The sequence below is a fragment of the Sinocyclocheilus anshuiensis genome, unplaced genomic scaffold (genome assembly GCF_001515605.1).
Source record: "Sinocyclocheilus anshuiensis isolate Anshui unplaced genomic scaffold, SAMN03320099.WGS_v1.1 scaffold1862, whole genome shotgun sequence".
Classification (NCBI taxonomy): Eukaryota; Metazoa; Chordata; class Actinopteri; order Cypriniformes; family Cyprinidae; genus Sinocyclocheilus; species Sinocyclocheilus anshuiensis.
Window position 1 is genome coordinate 171,601 of NW_015546125.1, and position 12,369 is coordinate 183,969.

At 36.2% G+C, this 12,369-nt stretch overlaps 1 protein-coding gene across 4 annotated transcripts in view; it reads right to left on the reverse strand.

Annotated features, from left to right (window-relative positions):
- Positions 1 to 6,069, reverse strand: part of LOC107701031 (craniofacial development protein 1-like) — a 36,018-nt gene extending 29,949 nt beyond the window's left edge. For 2 of the 4 annotated variants that reach the window (XM_016502948.1, XM_016502944.1), the window contains exons 1-5: positions 5,744 to 5,944; positions 4,697 to 4,829; positions 4,390 to 4,612; positions 3,957 to 4,087; positions 2,151 to 2,279 (exon numbers count right to left, since the gene is read on the reverse strand). In XM_016502948.1, the coding sequence (XP_016358434.1) occupies positions 2,151 to 2,279; positions 3,957 to 4,087; positions 4,390 to 4,612; positions 4,697 to 4,829; positions 5,744 to 5,810 (683 nt within the window). In that variant the 5' untranslated portion in view covers positions 5,811 to 5,944. Of the gene's footprint in view, positions 1 to 2,150; positions 2,280 to 3,956; positions 4,088 to 4,389; positions 4,613 to 4,696; positions 4,830 to 5,743; positions 5,945 to 6,003 lie in introns of those variants that run through there. The other 2 variants (XM_016502945.1, XM_016502947.1) reach the window with 2 other exon arrangements.
- Between the last annotated feature and the right edge of the window lie 6,300 nt (positions 6,070 to 12,369).

The following is a 12,369-nucleotide window of genomic DNA, read 5'->3' on the forward strand; positions in this document are numbered from 1 at the left end:
TAATCACTAAAACAATAACATTACCAATGATGTTCGGATTTTAAATGACAACTTGACTGACAACAGTTTAATAGCATGTTGAAATATCTAATGTAAATGTTCAAATAAAGCTTTGAAAAAGTTTCATAAAAAGGTAAACCTCACATTTCAGCTTTTAAATAAAGAAAATATATCAGTCAAAATGATAATTGATTAATAAACGATTATATGTATTTTATCTGCTCCATAAATCATTCTAGATAACTTATCTGAATTGTTTAACTGTGTAGAATCCACATAAGCTTGTTTTTCATCAACCGGTCAATATTTACAGCAGGGCATGCAAATTCGGTCCGTTTTTGGTCAGACAGAAACTGCACACAGGCTGAATGTGTTGTTTTACATGGAGCGAAGATGAAAACAAAATGCCATCGAATCGTTTCTGAGGACAGTCAGAAACTTCAGAGGTACATTCATATAATTAATTAATTCATATATTCATTTGTATAATTCCCTTAGCACTCTTTAAAACCTCCCAGCTTTTCTGCCCTGTTTTCACTCAAAATGAAACTACGCTGCATGCTGTGCACACGTGACACTGTTACTTAAAACTGCTTTATGCTGGACAGTATTTATTTATCACGAGTTGTTCAAATCGTGGTAATCTAATACGGTTTTAATGATAATTAAAAGATGAAACGGTAATACTAACCGTGGGGAATTTTATCATGATTTATCGTCAAACCGGTAATCGTTACATCCCTACTGTAAAGGGTTACCATTTTCCATAATAAGGGTTACCATTTTTCCCACTGCTCCGGGTGTGTGTGTGTTCACTACTCACTGCTGTGTGAGTGCACTTGGATGGGTTAAATGCAGAGCACAAATTCCAAGTCTGGGACATCATACTTGGCTACATGTCATGCCATTTTCACTTTCTTTCATTTTTAATTATGCCAACCAGAGTTAAAAAGTAAGATCTGTGCATAAGGAAAGGGCAGGAGACAAAATGCAGGAGAAGGAAGAAGCGTGTCTATTACCATCGTCAGCAATTCTGCATTGAGGCGCAGTATGACACTGTTAAGTAGAGAAACAGAGAGCCACTGTGCCTGTGTGTGAGAGAGCGCCACAGTGCTGACTCAAGCCCTCTAACCTCAAATCACACAAAAGAGGCTTAAAGGAAGAGAAGGGAAGCGAGTGAATATTGGAGACAGGTACCCTTTGTGTTTAGGCTCCTGCAGTGCCTAGTTTAAGCGGGAACCCTGCTGTGTTTGAGCAAAACAGCCATTGGAATTTGAAGAGGCCTGATTTAAAGTCACACTGACTGAGCAATGATGTGCAAGCACTTAAGCCATCAAAACCAAACACGGACAGCTTAGCAGAGGCCGAGTGAATATAGAGTGTTTTTAGCGTCGACATTAAGTGACAGTTGTTTGGATGATAAAGGGATGAGAGAGGTGGGGTTCAAGCTGCTTTCCTGCTCCGCAAGCCAACGCCCCATACTGTATATCCTGTGCAGTGAAAAATATGACTTCCTGTTCAGCAAACATTCACAGTCTCAGAGGACAGACGAGAGTGTCGGTCCAAAATAACCCTATGTAAGGAGGAGTGAAGACCCCGAGGAAGATCACAACAATGATTAACTCTTAAACATACACAAACTCTACAGATGTCCTGTTTGGACTACAGTGGCCATTTCTGATTGGTTTAGTAGAACATTAGAGGAAATACAACCCGCATACACACATCTGTGCACACTGCGGCTGAAACATATTTGTGTGTCATCGCTGGTTTTCCCTACAGGCAGATATGGAATTATAGAGGATCAAAGACTCGGTATCATAGCTGTCAGAGATCAATGACACGTCTGACATTCCCTCTAGCCCTGCAAACACACACAGACGTCTCCATCCATTTACCAGCACCAACCACACTGAAGGAAATCACATCTAATTACTGTAATTTAACAACATCAATAACAAAGAATTAATTATAGTCTAAGCGCTAATGAGTTTTTCACTTCTGCGTCAGTGAAACACAAAACAGAACCATTAAAAACCACTTTGTTTCATTAATTAACTGACACAATGGTTGTAAACTGTAATTTCGCATATATTGAGAAGGATCAGAACAACAAAACGCAGGACTAAAGGGATGCACTAGGTTGGTACCTGGATCCAGATGAGAGCAATACGGATGGCTGTGGCTCAGAGGACTCTTCTTTCTCCTTCAGCACCTTATCCTCGTTCTTCAGAAAACTCTTGGCCTCTCGTGAGTCTGCGTCCACCTCTTTGGTGACCCTGCGGACCACAACATAAGATATAATGCTCAAAATACTCATTGTGCACTTTAAAATCTTCAAAAACAAAAAATACACAACAGTTAAATATATATATATATATATATATATATATATGAAATATATAAGAAATTAATACTTCTATTCATCAAGGATGCATTACACTGATGAAACATTAAAGTAAAGGCATTTATTATGTTACAAAAGATGTTTATATTCCAAATAGATGCTGAATGGATGAATCCACAAATATCAAATATCCACAATTGTTTTCAACATTGATAATAATAAGAAATGTTTCTTGAGCACCAAATCCGCATATTAGAATGATTTCTGAAGGATGTGTGTGACGCTGGAGTAATTACTGATGGAAATTCAGCGTTGCCATCACAAGAATAAACTACATTTTAAATTACATTAAATAGAAAACAGTTACTTTAAAAAGGTTTTACTTTTTCACTGTAGAGAATTATTTTCCCAAAAAAGTATTTAGACATGTAAGTCACACCTTAAAACGTACATATCAAAACGCCAAAAATGAAAATTAAGAAATATACCAAAAAAACATATTATAGGCAAAACATTAAAAAATATGTTAGGCCTTAAATTATCCAACAATTGATATATAATAAGAAATAATGATATATAATGGAAATAAAAGTATTTAAAGAAGTATTTTCTGGTTGTCAAACATTAGTGAACCTACACCTGGCTTCATTTGTTTGCATATGGCACTAGATTAAAAAAACATTTTGTCATTTATGCTAGGGCTGCACGATTATGACAAAAATCATAATTGTCGATTATTACCTTGAAATTGTAATTGCGATTATTAATTACGATTATCACAATTTACGTTGAATGATGTTTATACCATTGTTTGATGCAACTGCATGCCGTATTTTTATATGAAAATAAACAAGCTGAAAACACTCTAACTGAAAAACCTTTAGTGCTTTTCTATAGTATTAAGCCTCAAATGTCAAATATACATCGGATTGGTTTCTTCTTTAAATTATAAAAAAAGTACAAATATGAATGGCATTATAATGCTATACTAAAACTAAAACAATGGAAAAACCCTTGAGATAACATGTAGAAAGAAAAAAACATATCTTAAGCGTGCAGAATAACATAAGTGGACTTTGAACGATTACGTAATTATGGTATCCATAAGTGTAATTGCGATTAGAAATTCGATTAATTGTGCAGCCCTAATTTATGCAGCAAAATTAATTCAATTTTAAGCATCAAAAGTGTCCAAATATTTTTGGGGTCACTGTATTGAGATTCATATTAACGTTTGTGTTCAAAGCTTGTCAGTGCTTTGTGCTTGACAGGATTTGAATATTTTACTGGCTCATAAACACAATGTACTGGAATTAATTATTGAAAAGCAGCAATAATATGCTAGACAAGCTAAGATGTGACGACAGCATCGTAATTAACTATTAAATGACAGCATTCACTGAAATGACCCAAATATTTCTATACGTTTTTTACTTTATTAATAACATGCACATATAAATATTAAAAATAAACTTCCTATTTGCACAAACCACCGTTTTTCTGAAGCATTGTTTAGGGAATGTTAAGCTCTCCATCTAATTCCTGAACGCGTGCTGCCATCTGGTGGCCATATAAAAGTATTACAGTTACACAAGACAGTTCCACTTACCGAACTTCTCCTCCTGCAAAATCAAACACCTTGGTGATTGTGATTTTGGAGGATTCTTTTGGTTTGTCCTCCTGCTGCTGAGACGCTGTCGAGGGTTTATTGGGCTTATCTGTACCAGTCGTAGATGTGGACTATAAGAAATACAAACAAAAACATAAACATTAATCTAAGAGACAATTAAATAAAACACAAGCACAGAACACATCAAATTAAAATGAAATTTCATTTTATGAATTTAAATTATGAAAAAATATGTAATGCCTTCTGACTGTAGTAGCATGACTACCAAGACACTGAACCAAAAACACAAAACCACCCCAAAATGTGTCACATCAGCCTAAATGGAGCCAAGACAGAAAATGAATGTTGGTACATGAAAATTAAAAACAATAAATTGTCTTACTTTACTTCATTTTCTTGCGTTGATGGTTACCTGCTGAGAGTCTGTACTTGGAGCTGCTGCTTTGGGTTGAGGGCCAACATCACTCAAAAAACTAGCCCAAAGATCATCTGCTTTCTTCTTATGTTTCTCTTCAATGTCCTCTTGTGACTCAGTTACAAAATGATCCTCTTTTGGCATATCTTCACCTTTCTGTTGGTCTGCTGAACCACCTTCATCATCTTCTTCTAGTTTGAGTCCTCCTTTTTTCCTTTTCCTTTGTAAATATGGAGAAAGTGAGAACATTTTCCCTTACAATCAGTTTTACATGGGTTTAAAACATACATCAGCAATATGATACCTCATAGGAATGTTTGCTTTAGTTTTCATCTTTTTCTTCTTTACTTGCTCTGACTGCTGCGCGTCGTGACCCTCCACCTCCAGTGCATCCTCCTTCTCACATTCATTCATGTCATCCTCGCTCAGGTTATCATCTGATCAATTCAAGAAAAAATGAAACCAATGTGAATGGATCATATTTATGACATTAAGACAAAATGAACACAGCAGCTGACAAACCAAATTATGATGCATTTCTGCCTATTTTTTTCTACGAGTTGCTGAAGCACTGTTAGCTGAAGAGAAGAAACTCTAAATACTACTAAAATTGCCTGTTGTCACTTTCAATAACTTAAAAGTAAACTATATATTTTAAAATTCTTAGAAGCAGTATAATGTGTAGTGGCAGGTTTTCTCATTCTTGACCTTAAGTCCTCTACTAGTGAGAATCTTTCTCATATTTTAAATTATGAAAAGTGAACATTTAATGGCAGAATGTCCTCTCTTCTAGTCCTATCATTTTTCCTCTCAGTACCAGTTCCACCCACTAAAGAGCCCTACTCCAGTTCATGATATAAATCAATGTATTGTCCTTCTAAGATAAAGACCATGAAAGATATGGTGTTCATTTGCAAGACATACAGGACAATAAACGACTAGCAGGGGTCTTGGTGAATTATATCAGTAATTGTTTGCTTCGTTGGCATCAGTCTCACAGCTAAATTAACCTATTTCAGAAAAGAGAAAGTTAACATATTAATTATTGCTTGGATCTGATCACATGAAACACATATGATATTCAAATGGATTCTGAATAAATATACCATATATACATTCTAGATAATACAGGGATAATAGATTTATATGTTGTAGATATTAGCTATGATAATTTTTGTGTGATTGTTTTTGCATACCACATCATAATTTAAAAAACAAAATGTATAATGTCAGAATGGGGCAGTATATGTTTACATCTACAGAGCACAAACGAGTTAGCTTACAGTAGCTACAGTACATCTGAGCTCTTGCTTATATACAACCATGCAAACTTCATGCTAAAATCTCTTACCAGAAGGGACGTAGTCTTCATCTTCATTTGAAGAATAACCATCCGAGTCGTAATCCGAATAATTCATCTTTATTTCTCTCTGTGATGCGCTGTATTAGCTGCTAAATCAGACAAAGACTCCAATAACAACTACATGAAACCAAAGGATGAAATGCTGTAGCTAACCTGCTAGCTATGAGCTAACGTGCAAGTGCCTTACTAGAAGCCCAGCATGTTAGCTTGCTAGCATCATCTGATCTATAAAAGGTTCATCTAGTTACCTCCATTCAGAACTGTCGTTTCTTTTCAGCTTCAAATTCTTTTCAAGATTGTACCAACTTTGAGCTAAAAAAAAAAAAAACAATGACAGAAAATATTTATTAACAACAACACCAATAATAAACTGTGTTATTATTATTACTGAAAGTAATTACAGGTAAAATATTATTAAAACTGATTATAACAAAATATAATATACAGACTGAAATATTTTTCTGCCTTCCTGACTCTTCTATTCTATTACAATTTCTTTCTTTTTATTATTAGTATTATTATTATATGCATTTTCACATACCAACCTTGTGCTAAGTGACAGAAAATATTTTTAAAAATATGAATTAACAACAACAACAGTAAACTGTTGTTGTTATTATTGTTACTGAAAGTAATTACTGGTATAATATAATTATAAGTAATAACAAGATTATAAGTAATAACAAAATAATATACAGACTGAAATACGGTCAAGAATGGATTTATATTCTGCCTTCCTGGCTCTACTATTCATTTTTTTTAATAATATATACATTTTCACATACAAACTCAGCTAAATACAGTGACAGAATATATTCTTTCAATATTTATTCAAAACAATAGCAACAATGATAAACCGGGTTATTATTATTATTATTATTATTATTATTATTATTATTATTACTAAAGCTAATTAAATTGGATCTCTTTACCAACCTTGTGCTAAAAACAGTGGAAAATATTTGAAAAATATTTATTTACAACTATAAACGGGATTATTATTATGGACAGACCACAACATAAGATGTAACTAAAATAAAATAAAATAAAATCATAAAAACAACAATTTATTTTCAATTTATTAATTTCAGCTTAAACCTTCACATTCTATCCATATGACATGCGAATCGGTTTTTACGGATACCAAGAAGGGACAGATGCTACAAACCGTACAGGCCCCGCCCATAAGCCTGTAGCAAATCGCAGGTGACAGAAAGATTATCTCAAACCCGACACAGTTGTGGTAGTTAAAACTATATTTTTTTCTCGGTTTTTGAACGGTGTTATAGTGCACTGGTAGATTGACGAAAGTAAACCCGCGCACTCATCGCGTTTCCGCAGTTCAAATGGACGCTCATGCAGATGGATGAGCATCTGTGCTAAAAACAAACGCTCAGCTCAAGCCCACATTCCTTTTCTAATGCCGTTATTCGGATTTGACACTTTCCTCACGCATGATCGCAGCGTTGATCGTAAGAGAAATGCAGGACGAATATAACGTAGGATTCGTGAAGCAGATCCTTAGTTTGAATTTGGTGCCGAGGAAAAATGTCACCAACTGCGGGAGGAACGACACCTCTCTGTGCGATTTCTCCGGTGAGTGTTTAACCACAGCAGACATCACACATCATTTCGATCGGCTTATGCTTGTACTACTATCAGACACTATTATTGTGTTGTATGATTTGCATTGCCCTGAAAAAGTGGTCAAGCTATCAGACTGATAATGGGTTAGCAACTAATGCTAGTGTGTTAGCTTGACCGGCTAATGTGTTGGGATACTTGTTTGCTAAAATTATGGTGTAACTCAGAGAAGGCGATCATGTGTCTACAGTTATAAAAGTCTGTCTGTTTTTCTGTGGATTAGTTTATCTGCATAGTAGTTCTATTTGTCTGTCTACCTTTAGACAGAGAGCGACAGATATTGTCTATCTGTCGACCTGTCGTTCTGTCTGTCTATCCCTCTATTTATATGTCAATCCATCCATCTGTATACATGTCAGTCTGTTTAACCATCTATGTGTCTTATCTGTCTACCCATCACTTCATCTATCTCTCTACCTGTCTGTCTATCTATCTTCTTCAAGTTGTGTGATGGAAATATGATGTTAAATATTTAATTTAATATTACAGGGTTGTATTATAACTAATGACACTTCACCACTAACAAACAGTCTTAATTTCCACAATGTCAGTCATTGCAGTCTTTTCTAAGGTTTGGTGGGAGATGTTTACATCACGGGTGTAGGAAGGACTTTTGGCTGATCTTCAGGCTTTGAATGTGATGTCTTGCCTTGCAGAGATGTGGTATGGGGTGTTCCTGTGGGCTGTTGTCTCCTCATTGGTGTTCCACATGCCTGCTGCCCTCCTGGCTCTGGCAACCCTCCGCAGACATAAGATGGCACGATTTTTCCCAATCGGCATCCTGCTCATGGGCATCATCGGCCCGCTGTTTGGAGGGGTTCTCACTAGTATGTAGCCTGTTTTTTTTGTTTTTTATTCCTAGGTCTAGTTACATGTGAAATATGTCATAATGTAGGCTATATGAAATGCATCTAGACCAGGGTTGTCCAATCCAGCTATTGAAGGGCCACTGTCCTGCAGAGTTTAGCTCTGAGCCCAATTAAATCCACCTGAACCAAAGTAATCAACGTCTTCAGATTACATTCAGACTACATTCTTCCAGGTGAAGTGACGTGTGGCCAAGTATGGTGACCCATACTCGGAATTTGTGCTCTGCATTTAACCCATCCAAGTGCGTAGTGAACACACACACACACCGTGAACACACACCCGGAGCAGTGGGCAGCCATATTGCTGCGGCGCCCGGGGAGCAGTTTGGGGTTTGGTGCCTTGTAGGGTTGGGAACCCAGAACCCGAAACCCAGTACCAATATGGCACCGGTACCTATGTAACCGGTATGTACTAGAACCGAATCTGAACGCAGATTTCGGTGCCATGCCTGAGCGATCGATTGAAATATTTGTCCTCTGATTCTCCGAAACGGATGTATCTATTCTAATGGCCAATCCATCATTTTTTGGGGGGATTATTTTTTAATTTTTTAATAAGTATCGATTCAGGCACCGTTTAGGCACCGAAACTGTTTTAAAAGTATTGATTTGGCACCGGTATCGAAAAAAAAAAAACGATACCCAACCCTAGTGCCTTGCTGAAGTGTCTCACCTCAGTCATGGTATTGAGGGTGGAAGAGAGCACTGTACATTCACTCCCCTCACCTACAATCCCTGCCGGACCTGAGACTCGAACTCGCAACCTTCAGGTTACAAGTCCAACTTTGTATCCATTAGGCCACAACTGCCCCCTATGTTGGGGCAAGTTGGAGCTAAATTCTGCAGGACGTTGGTCCTCCAGGAACAGGATTGGACACCCCTGATCTAGACATACAAAATGTTGCTATTTAATCATTTATTGTGGCATTTAAAGAATAAATATTCACTAAATATTTTACTTGTACTATATATATATATATATATATATATATATATATGTCTTACAGGTGCAGCCATAGCAGGAGTTTATAAGGCGGCTGGGAAGAGCATGTTCTCCTTGGAGGCCTTGGTGTTTGGAGTGGGACAGTCGTTGTGTGTTTTTATAATTTCCTTCTTCAGAGTGCTGGCTACCCTGTAGCACTGAGACATTGGCACACCAGGCTGCCATCACAAGGAGAGGAAGCAGTTCAGCACCACATATGCAAAACATGGAGGCCTTACTTCCCAAACAGTCCCAACAGCTTGTTTCCTTTGATACAGAACAATGGTATTTTTTCCAAACGGGTTTCTGATGAGTTCTTTCGAGTAACATGGGACTTTTCATTTGAAAATGAAAATTACAAGCTACCTTTAAAGAAGAACTAGCCTTGCGTTACAGGTGGAGTCATCTTGCACATATGTATTTTTTAAAATTAATCATTATAAATTATATTTTGTTGTTAGTTTCTTTTCATTTTCCTTTCTTAACACTAATTTTGTCTTTTATAAAGTTTTTGGATGAGGTAAAGACTCATTTGATGTACATACTAAAGCCCATTCCAGCTTGCCCTTAAATTATGCTTGAGAGGATCAACTTGCATTCACTTTGCACTGATTATATGAATCCATTAGGCCAAAGGCTAGAAATTTCAATTTGTTTCTCTGCTTCACAATGTTTTATATGTATTTTGCCTCTGATTGTGGGCATATTTGAAGAGATTACAGTTAAACACACTTGTGTGTGAACTTTGACATTGTAATCGTTTCATAGCTTAAGATTTCCTGCTGGAGTTAAGTGGCTTTTGTTGGTTAAATTACATGTTTGTGACCTGTTTTTACATTCAATGTCACTAAGAATTTGTTTTTCAAGTGGGCTCCAGGATTTGGCCTTCACATTGTTATTTCTGTAAATATTAGAGTGATACAATGAGCTTTGACACTTATTCGCCCATAAGATGTATGTGGCAGCCTCACCTCTTATGCCTAACATGTGAATGTAAAACAGATTTCAGCTGAATCCATCGTAGAATCATTTAAGCCTTCACCAAAGAAATTATAACACTATTCTACAGTCGTTATATGTCGCAGACACTGTTATTTTTAGTAGTGAAAGCTCGTGGAAAGATAAAACAGAGTTATTATAGAATGTACAAAATTATAATATCAGAATCTGAAACCCAAGTTTATGTACAGAAGTATATAAAATAAGATGCTTAAGTTACAAAAAAATGTGTACTCACACGTAGATGTTCTCCCTAGTTTCTTCAGCAACTACATTATCAGCAAGAGGTGTAATTCTGAAACAGATATGAATATGATCTTAACACAAAATAGCAGAGTTTTTAGATTTATCTGAGGAATTAGCCTGACATCTAAACCAAACTTATTCTCAAATATTAGTTTCACATTTCTTCAGCATAAGCATTTGTAGACTTGTGTTCTCCCATATCACAAGCCCTCAGGAAGTTCTTGTGTTCTGGAAGTTTCATTCAAATCTCTTGTGGTGTGAGTTAATGTAAATCAGACTAATCTTTTCTGATTGGAGCGCTAACATTAGTGGGATGCACTGAAAGCTATGCTTTATTCGTCTGAGCCTATGGTCTCTCAATTGCACAAATGGAATTATTTTTCTAAAGTCCAATCATTCATGGTGGAGTGACTGCTCATTGTTTTTGTGGTTTGTCTTTGATTGTATGGTCTTCTAGAGAAATGGATTTACTTTTTACAATGTGATATTTTCCGTTTATTTTTTTTTCTGGGCAAGTTTAATTTTCTTATCGTATAATTAGTGTCAATTGCTAGTATTTTCATGAAATAAAATGGTTTAGATTATGATAACACCACCTTGTTTTGCTATTGTGATTTGCTGTCCTGCGGTTTGGGGTGTAATATGTTGCCCAGGACGCTAAATGTGTGCCTCAGACATGAAAATAACAGCTGAAAGAGTAGTAAAAACAATTTGGTTGTATTCCAAATGGAGGGTGGTTTACTCGCGCCACTCTCATCTGTGGTTTAGTGCAGTTTATGTGTTCTCCAGCACTTCCACGGTCACAGATGGCTCTCCTGTGTTCCATTAACATTCACCAGCCAAATCTGCACAACCGCCACATGCTGCGTACTGGAGGGAGTAACATGCTGTAGAAACACGTGGAATGATGACTCAAATCATGTGGGCTTTTCTGCTAACAGAGGCCTGGTTAAACTGGAATAAAAGGACATTATAATAAGAAGTGTAGAACAGTATTTTTGAAAATAGGAGAACCGTTACCATAACTGGTTTGGAAACACTGATTTTAGTGTTATTAGTTTGCATAATTACCTTAAATATGGGGGGGGGTTTGTCATGTATGACCCGAAAGAACAACCAAAATGACTTTTATCTCAAAAATCTCAAAAATGACTGCATAATTCTAAATCCCTTTCATTTTTAGCCATTGTAGATAAAGTTTACTTTGCAATATCAGGCTTAAAGCTATTTCATAAAATGGAATCTTAAATATACTTGCAGTATAGGCTGTAATACACGTTTTAAATAAGAAAAGTGCACCGCAAACATGCAGGGAGCTAAAAAGCTCTGCTCCAAACGTCTGTTCCGTGAGTATGTAAGCAAAGGAGCTTCAAGTCAATAATAAGGTCCACTCCGTTAAATATAGGGGGTTCCAAAGTCCCAAAATTCACAAAAGTACATACGCTTTAAAGGGATAGTTCACGCAAAAATGAAAGTTCTGTCTTCATTTACTCGCATTCAAGTTATTTCAAACCTGTATAAATTTCTTCTGTTGAACATAAAATAACATTTTTTTATAATGTTGGTTATCAAACAGTTGACGGTAACCATTGACGTTCATAGTATGTAAAAAGAAATACTATGGAAGTCAATGGTTACCGTCAACTTGTTTTTTTTACGAACATTCTTAAAAATGTGTTCCGTTCAACAGAAGAGAGAAACTCATACAAGTTTAGCATGCAACATTTGGGTGAACTATCCATTTAAGTTTAATCAAATCCATACTAAGCATTTTATTGCCAATCTTCTTCCGAGTTGAGCCAGGAGTAAACTGTTTTTGAGAAAGGAAAGACAGACAAGCATGTTCACATCCATAAAAAAGCAAGGACTCGTAA